This window comes from Anabas testudineus, chromosome 14 (assembly GCF_900324465.2).
Source record: "Anabas testudineus chromosome 14, fAnaTes1.2, whole genome shotgun sequence".
Lineage (NCBI taxonomy): Eukaryota > Metazoa > Chordata > Actinopteri > Anabantiformes > Anabantidae > Anabas > Anabas testudineus.
The window spans coordinates 19,188,216-19,206,528 of record NC_046623.1 but is presented as its reverse complement, the minus strand read 5'-3'; the positions used below and the strand labels follow the sequence as shown (position 1 = coordinate 19,206,528).

Sequence of the window (18,313 nt, the reverse complement as noted above, 5' to 3'; positions counted from 1 at the left end):
GTAGTGTCAGAGGTTGTGTCACAGGTAGTGTCAGAGGTAGTGTCACAGGTAGTGTCAGAGGTAGTGTCAGAGGTAGTGTCAGAGGTAGTGTCAGAGGTAGTGTCAGAGGTAGTGTCAGAGGTAGTGTCAGAGGTAGTGTCAGAGGTAGTGTCAGAGGTAGTGTCAGAGGTAGTGTCAGAGGTTGTGTCACAGGTAGTGTCAGAGATAGTGTCAGAGCTAGTGTCAGAGCTAGTGTCAGAGGTAGTGTCAGAGGTAGTGTCACAGGTAGTGTCAGAGGTAGTGTCAGAGGTAGTGTCAGAGGTAGTGTCAGAGGTAGTGTCAGAGGTAGTGTCAGAGGTAGTGTCAGAGGTAGTGTCAGAGGTAGTGTCAGAGGTAGTGTCAGAGGTAGTGTCAGAGGTAGGACGAGTTCACCCCACCACCTGTGGTAAAGAGCTGAGGCGGCGTCAGGTGTTAATAGGAAGGGTTTTGAAATTGTGTGATGTTTTGGTGAGAGATCAGATACTATGGTTGTTTCAGTCGAGAGGAAACAGCTTTTATGACTTTGTTTATACTGAAGATCTGGAAAGACTTAAAGCACCGCTACACAGATAGCACACGCTAAAACCGCTCCTGTGCGTGTTTTACACAGGTAACTGCGTGACGTTTAAAGTGCAGTGTAAAAAGACAGAGACACCTTAAAAGGTGGGAAACCTTCTCTCCAATACGTCAGTGTTTCTGTGTAAAAGACGCCTAAAGTTTGTTTATAATCCAAGTGTTAAATCCAACTAACAACAACAACTTATGACCTTCAGAGACTTGGGAACATTCAGTCCCCATAAAGCTACATACACCACAGTTCCCAACACAGACACACACACGGATAGTGTTATGAATAAATTGTGACAGTAGTCAAAGTGGTGCAATCATCTCCCGATTATTAAATAATTAGTGTGGACTAATTGGAAGCAATTATTGTTTTTATGGCTCCTGGAGCAGCTCTGTGATGTGTCAGAGCTTCACGAGAGACAGAACCACGGTTAGGTCACTGTCACAGCCACGTCCGGCCACAGCAGCATTTAGTCCAATTTGTGTAGGTGGATACTAACCTGCTGAAAGAGAAGCTGTGGTTCAGCTGTGGAAATGGTCTAACTGAATTCACAGACTTTAGACACTTTGACCAAACTCTTCTGACTGTAGCTACGTATGAGTCTGGTTTTCTATGCCTACACAGGAACACAGGACAGAAGAGCTTTACTAGGCTGTTGTGAGCTGAGGATTAGAAAAATGTGTAAAACGAAACAGTTTCAGTGCAAGCAGATAACTCTGTTCACATATTGTAGCTGCAGATGGTCAAGTACGTTTTTATATTTAAATATTGTACAAATGTGACCAAAAGCTCTCAGTTTAACAGAGATGTCGCTTTGGATGAATGTGTTAACACAGTCACAGAAACACAAAACCCAACATCCTGACACCTCCCTCAGCTGAAGTACAAACTGCCATTGCAGTGTCAACACAGCTCTCCCTGTTATCTACGTCTCCTCCCCACTCTTTTCCCATTTCTTTCTTTGGAAGAGACAGTTTAAATGAGGTCTTTGTGCTGTGCCTGAAGCTCCACATGCCATCGAGGAGGTCTTCAATAAAAAAGCTGCTCTCATCTGCACCACGTAGAAATTTACGACACACAAATTTCATTAAATCTCAGGGTTGCTCCGATTGAATGGCCTTGCCTTCGAGGCATAAGCGCCATCAAAGGGACACCCACGCCTGGAAGGTGTCAGTTCATTCAGAGAGATGGTGGGAGTGACGGCGGACAAACAGACAAAGACACAGACATGAAGAGCTGACTGGCATTTTACTTTCACATTTGTACTGACTTTTCCCAGAGGCACAAAAGGTGTCACTTGTTAACTTAAAGAGCTCCAGAGAATCCTGCTAGTCGAATGGCTGAAGCACACACCACGTAACTACAAAACCCACGGTTCGTTCGATAACGTCCGAGAGGCTGTGCTGCACACAGGATCTCCTCTGCCTCCTCTTGCCTCCAGTCTGCTTCTTCACTTTGGACTGTTTCACAAGGCAAAACACGAACGACTCTGCATACGGTTCACGTTGATTACCATTAAAACTCACAGGTCGTGAACGGACCAGGAATTAAACCACCAATTCTGTCTTTTTCATGGACAGCTCCTAGCAACTGAGCTAAAGACCTGTCAAAAATGAAAAAACATGTTTTCTTGAATCATCACATCCACCTTTCTGTTGTTTTTTTAAAATGCCAGTAGCCTAAACTTAAAGGATGCAGAATAACTTCAAGCTTCTGTGACCAAACATGATGCATTACTTTTGACCTGAGGAAAACATTAATGTCCTACAGCCTGTGCATGTCCCTCTGTGGCAGAAATAATTGCTCACTCAGGGACAAAGAAAGTTGAACTTTGCCTTCTGTCCTTTAAGGTTGCTTCAAGTAAAAATTACAGAATACAACAAAGAGCATCAAAATGCCAGGCCTTCCTTTGGACATGAACAGTTATAAGAGTAAACTGAATAATAATCATGGAGGATGAATGGAACAACTAAACAAAATGGTGCCTGATTTATTATGAGTCAACACTCAATGCGAGGAAGAAAAAGTCAGGAAAAGAAAAGTTTATGCAAGAAATACATTAGAGACCAACTCTGTATCCTCAAATCTTAAAGTGGCCACGAGAGAGAGCTCACTACTTTCTTCACGCGTTCCTAGGTAAGTAAAGGTTAACAGCAAAATCAACAAATAGATTAGAGATGCTTTATCCAGACCTATCATTATTTTTATTCAGCCTCCTGTGGGGATTTGTAGGAAAACTGCCATTTTCCTCAGCTATAACTCACATCTGAGGGAGCCAATAGAGGAGAAAGTGGAGAAATATCCCATCTGTCCACCTGCTTAGGTATTCATATATTTATATCTGGCATCCCTTTGGATTGCTTTGTCATTTGGCAGTGCAATAATACATTTATTTTTGAATAGAAAATATACAGATGGGCCATATTTCTTATATTTTGCTTCTGCGTTTCTATTTTCCTTCCTTTTTTTCTCCTCCTTCATGTTTATTTCTTTAATATGATTTTTTCATATGCCTGGAAAGCGTAGGCTATGCATGAAAAGTATTCTTGGCAGCTACTTTCCCTTCAGTTTACTCTGCTGGGTTATGCGGTGAATTGTATGCACATTCTCCCAATGTTATCGCCCTCCAATCCCCCGGCTGAAAAAAGTCGAGCGAGTATGGCTGGAAGTTGTCAGCTTTATCTGCCACCCCTGCCTTTTGATCTCTACCTTATGGGGTTTTACTGGATGAAGAGAAGTCATGCATAAACACAATGCCACACAGCAGAGAGATGCCCTCTTTCTCTGGCTCACACACATCCACACAAACACAAATTCACAAAGAGAAGCCGAAAATGTGAGGGTGGTCTGACTTTGATGAAATGTGAAGGTTGGAGGTTGTTTGACAATGTGCTCCTGTATTTCAAATGAGGGCCTGATGGGTTTAAATGCTATGAATACTACAACACTATGCACATTTTGACATAACTAGTGCTATTAATGGACAACTCTCGGTTTTCTCTTTCCTCTGACTGATGAGTTGTGAAAGTTATAAAATGCCAGAAACTGAAAAATGTCCATCAAAGTTCCCTAGAGGTCATGTTTCAAGGTCTTTTCTGCTTTCAGCGAACAGTCCAAACCCCAAAGCCACTCCATTTAAAATGATATGAAACAGAGAAAGGCAATAAATCCTCACATGGAACTGGAAACTGAGATTATCTGGTTCTTTTGCCTGGAAAATGACCAATCATTTCATTCCTACCTCTGGTTTTACAACTTATACATTTGGTCCCATGTCAATATTGGGGTTAAGATTTTATGTACTTGCATGCTCAAATGTTGTTGGCAGGACTAAGACTGGACTTGTATCTGTTGTGAGGGTTCGAAAGGGAGCCTGGAAAGGAACAGTGTCAAATACCTCTGTGTCAAACATAGTGTCTCTCGTTCATGGCCACATTTAAAATAAAGGAGACGGTAAAGATGACCCACAAAGGACTGAAAAAGACAAAGAGATTCAGCCACTTTCACAGCGTGACAGTCAGATTCTTAAGAGGCATGAACAGATGGAGCTAATATTTCCCAGAACATGAGCACTTGCACATTTTGTCATTGACTTAGACACTTGAGTTCTTCCTGACAGGACCACCTAATGTGTGAAGCACAAAAACTGCACAGCCCCCCCTGCCAGGCTGGACATAATTGCAATCTGATCAGTCAGTGCTAATATTGATTTTCACAGTAGGTCAAAAGACAGACAATGTTTATCCGTACGAAACAGGATCCCATCTCTGATTGAACCGCATCAAGCTAGCTGATAGACAAGTTCTCTTGCGAGAGGATTAGACAGAACAGTGTCTGAAACTAAAACAATGGGCTAAAAAGGGCTAAAAAGTTCACTGGAGCAAATTTGGTTTTCACATTACATTAAAATGGCTTTTGATCCAACTTTGTTGTATTGTCGGTTTCTCCGGTTCTTTTCTTTAAAGAATAGAGACATTTTCACTTTTTTATGCCTCTTAGTTTGAACTTTCCTGCACATTTTTCCCAGATATTTTAAAAACAGTCCAACAACCTAAACTGAATTAACCACAGCAGTGGGACGATCCTCCCATTAAGAGAAATGCTATAGAGCTTTGGAGTCCTCAGGGACCACTTCACCACTTCAAAGAAGCTCTGACCATCCTCTTTTCTCTGCTCTTCTTCTATTCTTCATACATCTTTTAGTATTTTTAGTCTCAGATTTTATAATCTCTCTTGCGTTTGCTTGTTGCTCTTTGCCTTCTGTTTTTTTGTCCCTGCCTCTAATTCAATCCTCTACTCATTCTACACTCTCATTTTCGAAAAACATAAGACAAGAAGAAGTTAGATTTGTTTGGTCCAAACGTGACCGTCAACTTAGTTTGCAGAGGTCAGAGAAGATCAAGGGTCTTGTATCTTCAAATCCTGTCAAAGTGTTGCACACTTATTTCTCAAACGCAGCCTTCAAAGTGGAGAGCTGTAACCTCGACCATTACCTGGGAAACATAACACCAAACAGGTGTTATAGAGAAAACAAAACCTGTGTTCTCATAAGATAAATTCTTAGTTTTATAAAAATCTAAATCAGCGTCTAGCTCATTTGATCACACCTGTGTACCAGGTTGGTAAGGACTATAAGAAAAGAAGAGACTAGAAGGTCAAGAAGGGAGTAAAAGTAGTGCAAAACTAAAATAGTATCGTCTAGTATATTATGGCTGCTGACAAAGGATTTTGATTATTATCCCTCTGGAAATGTGCGGAATAGTTAAATGGTTCAAGTGGTTAGTGATATAATTGTTTTTTATTATGTCTTGTGGACAAGAAAGGTTTTAAGAACCTTGCTCAAGGGTATGTCAGCAGCAGTAATTATGGGATAGAGGAGTTGCGGTTTCACTTTGTCAGCCTCAAACTAATGACTTTCATATCATACTTATTTTATCTGTCACATTTGCTGGCCGATGCCTCATTAGCAGAGTATTTGTGTTTGTATGTGCGTCTTTTGTGAATGTTCAAAAACCAAAACCACCTTACAAAGAGCTAAGTATAACAAAGACAGCATACACCTGTCCACCTGTGTGGAAAAACTGTCTTAAAAAGTCTTTTTTAGTACCAAGTTTCTTTCATCACAGCACTGTCAGTATCAAACTTGGTATTGTTCTGACCACAGCAGAAGGAGTGAGAGATGGATGGACCATTACTGTAGCAGAGTTTAAAATGCTTAACACACTAGATGATCCTTAGATCTTGAACTTGCCTTAAACCCATTCAAACGTTCTTTGTTAGCCACTTGACTTTCATATGGAGGCAGACCTCAAAGTAATGACTCCGCTGTCATGAACAATGACAAAACAAGTTTTGACTAACGTTTGGAAAACTAGAGGTTAGAAAGTAGAAAAAGCTACTTCTACTCAAGGGAAAAATCTACTGAATGGAAAGTGAGTAGATGATGAGCATGGATCTCTGAGACTATAACTGTAGCTGTACGTCACTTCAGAATCAATGACGAATCCAGTTTTGCTGGTTTAGTTCTGCCAGACCTGAGCACAACACTTCATGATCTTAATTTCTGCAATGTTAATTTAGTTTTTTCCTTGTTGTTGAAAATCTTCTTTATGAATTTCGTATTTTTGGGTGTAAATTTGGAACTCATCATAAACATGATGCTGTTGTGTCAGGGATAAAAATGTAAACATATAAAGTCTATTTATGATTTCATATAGTGATTTATTATCCCCTACTCAAAAAGCCTACTCTGGACTCCGGGGTTTTAGTGAATTATAGACCAATATCCAATCTGCCCTTTATCTCTAAAATTCTTGAAAAGATAGTTTCTAAGTAATTGTACGACCACCTGCGTAGCAATAACTTGTATGAAGATTTCCAGTCAGGATTTAGAGTACATCATAGTACAGAAACAGCACTGGTAAAGGTTACTAATGATCTTCTACTAGCATCAGACAATGGACTACTGTCTATACTCGTCATGTTAGATCTTAGTGCTGCATTCGACACTATAGATCACAACATTTTATTACACAGACTGGAACATGTCATTGGGATCAAAGGAACAGCACTAGAGTGGTTTAAATCGTATCTATCAGATAGATTTCAGTTTGTACACGTTAATGATGAGTCTTCCATGCACAGCAAAGTTAACTACGGAGTTCCACAGGATTCTGTGTTTGGACCGATTCTTTTCACTTTATATATGTCCCCCTTAGGCAATATTATTAGGAAACACTCTATAAATTTCCATTGTTATGCAGATGATACCCAGCTATATTTATCTATGAAACCAGGAGAAACTGATTAATCAAACAAAATCAAGACATAAAGGCCTGGATGACCTCCAATTTCCTTCTCCTAAATCCAGACAAGACAGAGGTTATTTTGTTTGGGCCTAAAAATCTAGTCTAATTATGTTCTCACCCTTGATGACTTAGTATTGGCCTCAAGTAATACTGTAAGAAATCTCTGAGTCATCTTTGATCAGGATATCTCCTTCACTTCATACATTAAAGAAATCTCTAGAACTGCCTTTTTTCACCTAAGAAACATTAAAGCTAAAATTAGGAGCATCCTGTCCCAAAGTGATGCTGAAAAACTAGTCCATGCATTTGTTACTTCCAGACTGGACTATTGTAATTCATTATTAATGGTTTGTCCCAATAACTCCTTAAAAAGCCTCCAGTTAATCCAAAATGCTGCAGCCAGAGTTCTGACTGGAATTAGTAAGAGAGATCATATTTCTCCAACGTTAGCTTCTCTCCATTGGCTCCCTGTTAAATCCAGAATTGAATTTAAAATTCTTCTCCTCACTTATAAATCTCTTAATAATCAGGCTCCATCTTATCTTAAAGACCTCATAGTTCCATATCTTCCAAGCAGAACTCTACGTTCTCAGACTGCAGGTTTACCTGTAGTTCCTAGAGTTTCCAAATGTACAACGGGAGGCAGAGCCTTTAGCTATCAAGCCCCTCTCCTGTGGAACCAGCTCCCAGTTCAGGTTCTGGAGGCAGACACACTCTGTACATTTAAGACTAGACTTAAAACGTTCCTTTTTTATAGTTAGAGATGGATCAGGTGACTCTGAACCATCTCTTAGTTCTGCTGCTATAGGTTAGTCTGCTGAGGGACCTCTACTGATACACTGAGCTCCTCTCCTCTCTCCTTTCTCCTCTATCCATTCTAATTCTACCATTTCATGTCATTAACTTTGTGTCTTTTCTCTCCTGTAGTTGTGTTTCCTCCTCTCTGTCTCCCTCTCTCTGTTCTCCCCTGCAGGTATCCTCCTCCTTGGAGCTGTATATCTCCAGAGTCCAGTTAGTGGTCCTACCAACCTGTCTAGTGTCTCTGCTGGCTGCTGTTCTCTTCTCTTTTTCCACTCACCCCAACCAGTCGAGGCATGTGGCCGCCCACCCTGAGCCTTGATCTGCTGGAGGTTTCTTCCTCTAAAGGGAGTTTTTCCTCTCCACTGTCTCCTGGTGCTGGTCAGTGGTGTTGTTGGGTTTTCTATATAATTCTGTAAACAGTTATATTTTGTAAGGTCTTAAAGCTTAATAAATGTGAAGTGCCTTCAGATGACTTCAGTTGTGATTTGGCTCTATATAATTAAAATTGAATTGAATAAAATTGAGTTGAATTGAATTGCCAACACCTCTGACCATGTTTTCGCAAATCAAAATCAATCTATTCCACCCAACCCTCCCTCTCCACTTAGCCCATGAAAACTTACCAGCTAAGTAAAAAACAACCAAAACCCCCAAAACAAAACAAAATGACCTACTGTGATTGGTTAGGAGGGCGAGCCTCACTCAGTACCTTTTTAGAGTGTACTGTTTAATAAGTCTGGGTCTTTGCTAGTACAATGCATAAATAAGTGGCAACCCAGCATCAAAATACAAATACTGTCTGACCTGTTGAACAAAGCACTTTAAACTCATTAAACTCATCCTGTATTCAACGTTGGTCGAATATATATGTATATTTTATCATTCAGCTTGGTATTTAATATCCATTCAAAGTCTCTGGTTTTAGAATGATGATGATGCAACTGTGTTTTAACAAAATGCTGTGAGACAAATCTTTAAAATGATTTTCTCTTTCTATTACAATATAATGCATGTACAATTCAATTCTGGTTATAATGATGCCCCCACATTGCTTCTCTGTTTTTCAAATGTAATGTGTAATACAGGGGGTCTGTACTATTACTCAATTATCATGATTAGATTCTGGAATTTATGTCTGCATTAATTCGGCAACTTCAAACTTTTTGTGGGCAAAGTCACCCATTAGCCTAATTACCTGGATCCACAGCAGCTGAAAGCAGGCAAATCTTAAATTAGCTTATTTCAATCTGTATTCCATCAAAACCCACTGATTCTTTGGTTCATGGGCCCTGAACATCGGCATTAAATATTTTCACAGCACCATTCAAATATCTGTCAGCCAGCAAGTTACCAGACCATTCTTAGTGATTTCCTTATGTTCCCGTGTCTTTATCTCTTCATGTTTTGTAATTATTCATTTTGTTAGATGCCTGGCAGCCACTGGGGACTATAAAATCCTGAAGTTGCGCTTTAACAGTAATCCCCTGAGTGCTGGAATCATGAAGTTAGCAGACTTTCCTACAAATGTAATTAGTGTCTTCGGCTGTAACTCCATTACACTGTTCTAAAATTCACCACATGTCTATTGTCACACATCATTCTTTTCATTCTGCTGAAATGAAATGCAGGGGAACTGTGAGAACAGTCCTGAGTCTACTTTCTCCCTTTGTCTTCTGCCTGACTTTCTCAGCCGTCTCTCTCTGTTGACCTTTCAGTAAAGGTTGCTAAATGCACCCAATGAGAGCCACTAACTTCGATTTCATCAACAGCATGGACTTTAATGCAGACAGTGGCTGGTTCTGCATTCTGTCAGCTAGTGGCGAGAACAGGTTGTTTGGATGCAGCCTGGGACTAATGCATGAGAGAAGAAGCTGAATCAGAACCTGTGGGTTTCTCCTAATAAAGGGAGTTTTTCCTCTCCACTGTCTCCTGGTGCTGCTCAGTGGGGTTGTTGAGTTTTCTATATAATTCTGTATCCAGTTATATTTTGTAAGGTCTTAAACCTTAACTGCTATAAAGTGCCTTGAGATGACTTCAGTTGGGATTTGATGCTATGCAAATAAAATTGAATTGAATTGAACTGAAAACACCTGAGCCTTGACCCTAGTTAGTAATCAGTTAGTAAAAGACACAAGTCCAAGGGAGATTTTGAGTCACTGGTGTCAAAGTCAAGCAGCAAGCCTGTTTGATTGTTTGAGTGTGAGTCCAACTCTTGCATCTTAAATCTATAATGCTGTGACTAGGAGGAATGAGCTTCAAATTCATATTGTACATAGTCTATAAAAACACAAACTCAAAGCCAGATGTAGAAACAGTGACGGTGAGGCTGCAGTGATGCAGAAGTCCCACACAGTCCTTAAGTAAACACCTTAATCAGTAATATCATAAATGTGACAGGTCAGTGATATTATAGCCACTTTAAAACCAGAAATGCAAAAATGTTCTTTAATCATAGTCAAAAGTTTTCACCTTTGTCAGCTGCCTCCACTCCTACTCCCCCTCATCCTCTTTTTAAAGCCTGCTGCAACCAGAGGGAGAATTTCTGCTCTTTACCTTGTTACTATACCAGGGCCAGTTACCTTAACCACTGAGAATCTTCACATGCATTACAGCTCATCTTTTAATGTAGCTTGTCCTTTTTTCCCCCACTCACAAAAATAGATGTAATTGCTCAGGTATTTATGAGAAAACGAGTCGGACTCGAGTCACATTTTGGGCAAATGCTCCCTGAAAGCCATGGGTAATTATCTAAAAAAATACACATGTTCATGTTGACTGGATGGCTGACCACTACAGCTGTCCATAAAATAAAAAGGTAGCAGTACATCTGTTTTAAGATTTTCCATATACTCATAGATTTCTATGTAGTGGCCTATACTGTTAGATTTGCTTGTTCAGGCCTGCTGTGCTCAACGTCAGCCATATTTGCTATATTTACTCTGTACAGAGGCTGATTGTGTGAAATGCAGGCTGTTTATCGTGTCTATAACATGTCCACTACCTTTTGCTAACAATCCCACACTTCAATCACTAATAACTACAGCTGTAGTTGGTGACTGATAGTAAGTCATAGATAATAATGACTAATGATTCATAAGAAGAAGATGACGACGTGATTTTGGACTCAAAAAAAGGAAACAATACTAATATTCTGGTACCAGGACAGCTTAAACAGTCTCACCCAGAGGTTAATAGAAAATGTCACCATTTTAAGGCTGACTGAAGACTCTCCAGCTGCCGCTGCTCTGCACCGGCCCCAATCACTCCATCCTATAAGCCAGCACGACAACACTGCAGCTTTTTATATGACAGGCCACATTTAGCTCAGCACTCAGTGTGTGTTGGTCTGTGAGAGAAATGAAAGAGGAAACTGTGTGTGTGTGTGTGTTTCTGGCACTCGACTCTCAGATTATAGGAGGAGGTAACCATTTCAGCAGCTCTGAGGTCATCTCCTGTTCTCACTGTTTATATGAGGAGCCACCCCAAGGCCTCTAACGGTTATATCAGAGTGTGGGACATCACATAAAGCAGAGGTAATGGGTCAAGTCTTATTTCATATAGGCTTCAGCTGCCAAGTGCTGACGCTAGAAAGTTTATTCCCGTTGACTGAGATTTAGTTCAATTTCGACTTCATCTTGATCCACAACAAAGTGACTATTGTCTTTTCCTTCAGTCATGCTCATGTTGGTGGTGGTTGTCACACTGCGTATGTTATAGATTCATCAAGTGGCTCAGAATACAAATCCTACCTGAGCAAAACAGCCTCTCTGAAGAGGTTTAAACAACCTCATTGAATGATATTCAGACAATCTCTCTATTCTGTGAGAACTGATATTATTTTTAATTGTGAGTTTGTTGAAAGATGCTCTTCCTACAAAAAGGTCTGGCACAGGTGATGATTTTGGTCGGGCACAACTCAACAACAGCTACTGCAGCTAGTGGAAAATAAGAACAATGTAATGTTTCTTAGACACTGTAACATCCACAAAGGATTTTAAACATCACAGCTGCAGCGGACATAACACTACCATAACTTCTGCTCCCAGCCAGTTTCCAGCTGCCCCTTCTCCTGTTGCCTGACAAAGTGTGTTGAGATTGCTCAGCAGCCACACCCAGTCAAGTGTGATCAATTCAAATGGAGGGTGCTCTACTGTATGGTCACTGCACAATCACCGTCTTGTGCTTCGACCAGGGTTTTTTATTCCTACATACATAATGCATTAGATGTATCATTGTCCCAGGTCTTTTCTGAAGTTATATTATATTAGCAATAGGTAGAATATGAAATATATTATATACATATTTCCTAATATCAAAATAAAATGTGCAGCTTACACTCAGTGTTTATCCTATAAAGTACATGAGTTCTGTTCCCAGAACAGAACTCATCTCTTCACACTATAGCTAGGTCAGAACCTTTTAGTGAAATACCTAAAAAGGTTTCGGACACACTTAAAGAATCCATGTTTAAAAAATTCAACCGTGAATATTCAGTTTTCTTCTTTGAAGATGAGAAAAAAAAAAAACAGCAGGTCCCACTTCAAATTCAGAGACATCACTGTGACCTTGTCAAATCTGTATTCAACAAACCAGCAAACATGAATAAACAACATCTGACTGTGAGCTTTTAGGGAGCCGGTGAGTGCTTGTGGTTTGGCTGAAAAGCGGGAAGGTCATGATCCTGTTTTGGGTTCATGAGGGCAGAGCTGCCGGCAGTGGCAGCGCTGCTTCGGCTGCTGGGTTCAACTGTTGTGTGTGAAGGTGCTGCAGACTTCCTCCTGCAGGCTTCATCTCCCAGGAGCAGTGATCCATGTCACATAGTCACAACAGTTCACCTCACTTCTCTTCAAGTACAAGCTCCAGTGGGGATATGCCCCCGCCCCCCCCCCTCATTAATAAACTCAGCAGGGAGAAGGTAGACCACCCACAGCTGTGTGTTCTGTTAAAGGGCTCTGCAGCAGCAAAGTAAACTCCTGTCCTGTTTTTAAATGTTATTACTGTCAGTGAGACACTGATGACTATGGAATATGAATAACTTACATCAGTCTAGTTATTGATTGACGTCCTACTCACCTGTCGTTCATCCTCTGCCCACTACATCAGTTCTGACGCCTGTAATCTCTGTGTCCATTTATCATGTTCAGAATACACTATTTACAGTTCAAGTAAAAAACAAATAAAAATACAGAAGTGGAGCCGTCAATCCTGAAGATCTAATAGAGTTACGTTACGGAATATTTGCATTGTGACTAAAGTTTCCATCTGACTTTCTGGCTTTTTCATTCTCAGTGCATGATTCCTGAGGAAGAGGTGCTGTTGTTCAGGTCCAGGTTTGGATCGAGAGCAGCTAATCAACATTAAAGCTGACAGTAAAATGTTAACAGCACTGAAGTCTCTCCATTACATCGGTCTGGCTGGCGAACAGGCCTGGTTCACTGGAGTGGAAGGACCCGGGCGGGAGGGCAGCTAATATATCATTCCCCCTCCTTGTTTTACTCATTACTACACTGACTCTAGCCCGCCATGTATGTGAGGTGCAGCCACTTTAATCTGTCTCAATCTGCGAGTCACTGGCTGTCTCTGCTGCTACAACAAGTCTATTTAACATGATGGGAAGCTGCAAATGCAGCTGCACGAGCTGTAGATCTCTGGGGACAGAAGGAGCGAGCACACACTCACACTCAGGAGCAGCTTTCCTATTCATACACCTGTGGAGATGTGTCATACAGTACAACAGCTAGTGCTACAGATCTCATACTGTTTCCCCTCTTTCCACCAGAGCTGGTCCGGAGCGACAGTGAGTGACACTAGTGTAGTTGAGGTTATTATTTAGCTTAAAGCTAAAGTCAACATCCGATGTTCAGTGTTAATACGAATGGAAATGTCGAAGGTTCACTGAACAATCGCTTTCCATACAAGCAGGATGGATGTCAGTGTAGGCTCATAAAGTCAGGAGCACCACCTGTTCTGACCTATTGTGGCTCTGCTGTGATAAAGCAAACAGTTCCTCAGAACAACAAGTTGAACCAGCTATGGACCAGCATTAGAACTAGCACCAAGTCCCCCCCCACAGAACCTTCACTTTATTCAGAAACTGATGGAGACATTATGAGACCCTTACAGAAGTCATTGTTTGAGTCTTTCGACATCCTATTTCTGCAGTTTTATGGCTGATACCTTGCTCTGGCCACTTGGAAAAGACCAGGAGCCCACAGGGGACAGCAGCTGCACTGACCCTATTATGTTTGACAACTTAATGAAAAACGTGTAGTGGGTGGAATAAGACCTAATGAAGAGCAGGGGGACATTTTAACCCTTAGTTTTAAATTTATGGGAATACTATTAACTTTTAGTGACTTTCTGGCCCTGAGCTCTCGAAGTTTCTGACCCTGACTTTGAAACCCAGCTGTTGCTTTGGCCTTAAGAGCTTGACTGTAATATATTAACATTCAACATTGCACTCGGCAGTGTGTTTCAGCATGTGGGGGGTGACGGAGAAGGACTATCACAAATACAGTATTCAGTGTGACACAGCCTGAATAATAACTTCTACACTACACGTCCACTTCACGTGTGTATGTGATCACGTGTTAGAGCTTGATTAACACCTGATATCTGAACATTTACTAATTTTAAGTGTCTTTTTACATACATCTTATTTTCAGAGTACAATTTGAACCAACCTGTAAAAGCACATGCTCGTGAGTATAAGACAGAGGACAGTGCAGAGGCTTGTTTGTGTGCTGCACAGTACTCACAATTATATCAACCTAAAGGCTGTTGACCTGCACTAATGCAGGTTTTTGAAGAGCCATTTGCAAAGTAGACAACTCTCAAGTTGGACTTGACACACATTTACATAATAGCTCAAAATACGAGGGGAGAGCACAGCCCCAGATGGAGATGATGGTACGCCCAGATATGTGTGGACGCGTCTGTTTCTGGTCTAACAACCTGCAGCTGCACAAAGACGATTTGATCATTTAACACACTGATGTAGTTATTTACACAAAGGAGACGCTGTTCGTGTTTCAAGTTAACAACTGGCATATTGTACTTTAGAACAACAACACAATGGCTGTTCAGCTGTCAAGAAATCTTTTTTCTAATGCTTAAATCATCAGAACTATGTGCTTAATTGCTTGACTAGTGGCTCAACCCACAGCTGAGTTTCTGCAGCATGCATGGATATCGAGGACTAACCCTCATCTTCAACTCCAAGTCAGAGAAATCCAGGCGACATCGAGCTGCAGTGCAGCTAACAACAAGTCAACACACAAACGAAACTTTGAGGTTAGACATCATGTGGATGAGAGTCGTTGTCTGCAGCAGCCTAAATGAGATGAGATAAACCACCGTAAGACTGTGATGGTGATATTCTTGAATGTGGGTTAATGGATTTTAATAGAAAGTACAGATCAGGGAAGAACACTTTCATTTATGACCTGGAACCAGGTTCAGGGTGTATAATATATATATATATATATATGTATGTATGTATATATGGGATTTACAGTATGATGGTGAAATAACTAATTACCATGTACCTGTAATATTATGTAATAAACTCCAGTGTGTTGAAAAAAGTGGGATTTTCCTGCATGTTGCTTATTTTCATTTTCAAGTATTAACTGTGATTTCTTCTCTTTCAAACTTACCTACCACCCTCCAACTGTTTTTACTATTCCAGAGTCTGCAGGCAGACGCATTAACAACATTATAAGGCTCTGGGTGCCGCACTGTGTCAGAACATATAGCCCAGCATCTGAGAAACTGCTCTCTGATTTATGTAGATCTCATATTAAAGCTCTGCTGTGAAGCAGGCCTCATGTATTATTCACAACAACGGCCATGTGCGTGTGTTTATATGTGCTATATATATTTGTGTGTGTCATACTCTGTTGCATCTGTATCTGACTCATCACAGGCACAGTGGATTACTAAGCAGAGAGAGAGGCAGACAGGTTCAGACCGACGGAGACAGAGAGGAATAGTAAAAGTAAATGTAGGTAGAGGGTGAGTCAGTTACAGCTCATCTCACAGGGTTTCAGGACGGTAGCCACACCTCAGACTGGTGCAGTATCTTTATGAATATGCACACATACTTTAATGCAATAGTATGTGTTATTTGTATAGAAGTAAATGCCCATTTTGCTCTTTCATTGCTTGTCATTAAACTGACTAGCTATATTTATATAGATACATAAAGACACTAGAGGCAAATTGTCCCTAAACACACAAGCTGCAAACCACTGAACACAGTTCACTAGAGGGAAGTCAGGGTGAGCTTGGACATTTAACCAGTTTTACTTCATGTGACTGACAATCTGCAGTTGAAGATTTGCCATATGAAGTGTGAGAAGGTACTTCGTTGTGAATGCTCTCCATGTGTAGAAGAACTGGGGCCTTGGTTTTGGTGTCAAAAATGAAATTAAGTTGTTTTTACTTTCTTGGGATTCAAATCACTGGAAGAACTTTGTACAGAGCAATGACACTGCATGCACTTGGTTTTTAAACAAGTTCATCAGCATAAAAATTCACTGATGACCAAATGTGTGCAGTGTAACAGCACCCCTGTGGTGATAATTAAGCATAAAAATGGAGTCAAGACGTGTAAATAGCTTAAACGAATCTGTTCTGTGATCCTCACTTTAAAAGGTTCATATCTCAGTAAATCAGCTCCAAGCAGTTGTTTTGTTGTGGCTTGATGCACTAGCATGGCACAGCTGAGAGGAGAGGCAGCTTCAGAGAGAAAGATTTAATCCTTCAGATCTGGTTCACTTCGACTAAACGCACCCCAGATGGAGAGAACAAAGGTGTCTGTTTAGAAGAAGAAGCAACGGAGGATAAGAGCTGGAGAAGAGTTCTAACTGATCCGTTTCTGCTGTTCTCATCATGTTTTCACACTTAAGATATAGTATTCCTCACATGCCCACTTCAGCAGTACAATTATATTATTATAATTTAATTATTTAATTATATTATAAATTATATAGTGGCTGAAATGACCAAGAAACGTGATCTTAAGCAAAGATTCCAACGTGCTGCCTACCTAAAAGTATAGTCCAAGTGCTCATTAATCCAATGCTGATTAGGTAGTGCGACATGCTTCATCTCTGGTCTACATACTACAACCACAGAAACCCACATCACAAACTGGAAACACTGTCGACTCAGTGTAACTGAACTGAACTTGAATCCTAACAGCAGCAGTAGAGATGTGACTTTGTTGTTTGTTGTAGTTTTCAACATTTATTGAACTGCTTGAGTAAAACGACTCAAATATTGGTCGTAGATGGGTTTGTTCCCACTGGTCGCACTGTACCGATACCATGATGTCATGTTGGTGTCAAATCGCCCTGATTTCATTGACAGTTCGACACACATGTTCAGATTCCACTTAATATAAACAAAGGACAGAAAAGTGACTTACTATGGTGAAGTTCATGACCTTGAGGATCCAGATAGTTAGTGCCAAGTTGATCAGGATCAGGATCATCAGCAGCAGGACGAAGAAGTAAAGGCAGCGTTTCCTCCAGCCGTATATTCCCACTTTGTACACTTGGGGTTTTTCTGAACTCTGGACATTGTTCCTATGAGTGCACTGTTCTTGGGTCATCTGAGAAGAGACAGAGAGCGGTAAAAAACACATAATTGTAGCTGGGGGCAACATCTTAACTTCAGCGTTACCATCTTTCAGACACGTTAGCAGCCTTGTTTGCTCTGACGACATTATCAATTCATACAGCTGTTAATGGGCAAGTATACAGTTCCCTGCAGGCTGCTTCATCGTGGGGGGCTCCAGTGCTACAGGGCATTAATATTAAGTTAGAGCAGCATTATTTGCATTGATTTTTCCACCCACTCGTTGGCAGCAGAACGAGCTGTAAACACAATATTTTAACATTATTATGTTATAAAGTTATTGGGGTGAATAGGTCGGCAAAGCCACCTAGTGACACACTTAGCAGATACAGATCAGTGTGATCTTCATTAAGAGCTGAAATGTTTCAGTCAGGGACTGATCAGAAATTCATGAAAAACAGCATCAGATACGGTGACGAGCATCTATGACATTGATGCATCTGTACAAACTGTGATTTAAGTCTGCATACAGAAATAGCATCTAGTATTCCATGCTGACTGAAATTCTACTGGTGGAAGAGTCACTCACTAATTAGAGAGAGCAAAGCAAACCAGCAGATGTCATGGTGTGTTGACAAGCAGACTTTGCAGGTTGCACCTGCCTGACATGGGATGCTGCTTGAGGGCAGCAATAAACAGCATGGCTGTTATATATTCAGATGTTACTTGCTCCCATGATGGAGGAAGTCATGGTTGCTCAGAGACTTGAGATACAACTGCACAGCCTCTGTGGAGAAAACCATGTTAAGAGATGGAGCATGTCTGAACACTCCAATACAATCTGCTGAACCACTGACCAGCCTCTCAGTTCTGGCAAAATGAAAGACAGTTTAGTTAGCAATCGAATTGATTGATTGCCCCATAAGTGGTCTATAACTCCATTATCCCCCCTCTGCCCCATTGATGTGCCGATTGTGCCGATTAATGATGATTCTAATTGTCTGCCCGTGAAGAGGAGAATGCATTGTTCACT

At 40.8% G+C, this 18,313-nt stretch overlaps 1 protein-coding gene across 1 annotated transcript in view; it reads right to left on the bottom strand.

Annotated features, from left to right (window-relative positions):
* sgcd (sarcoglycan, delta (dystrophin-associated glycoprotein)) overlaps positions 1 to 18,313 on the bottom strand; it is a 103,513-nt gene that overhangs the window by 65,223 nt on the left and 19,977 nt on the right. Inside the window, exon 2 of the mRNA XM_026373067.1 lies at positions 17,129 to 17,314. Within this exon, the coding sequence (XP_026228852.1) occupies positions 17,129 to 17,314 (186 nt within the window). The remainder of the gene's footprint in view (positions 1 to 17,128; positions 17,315 to 18,313) is intronic.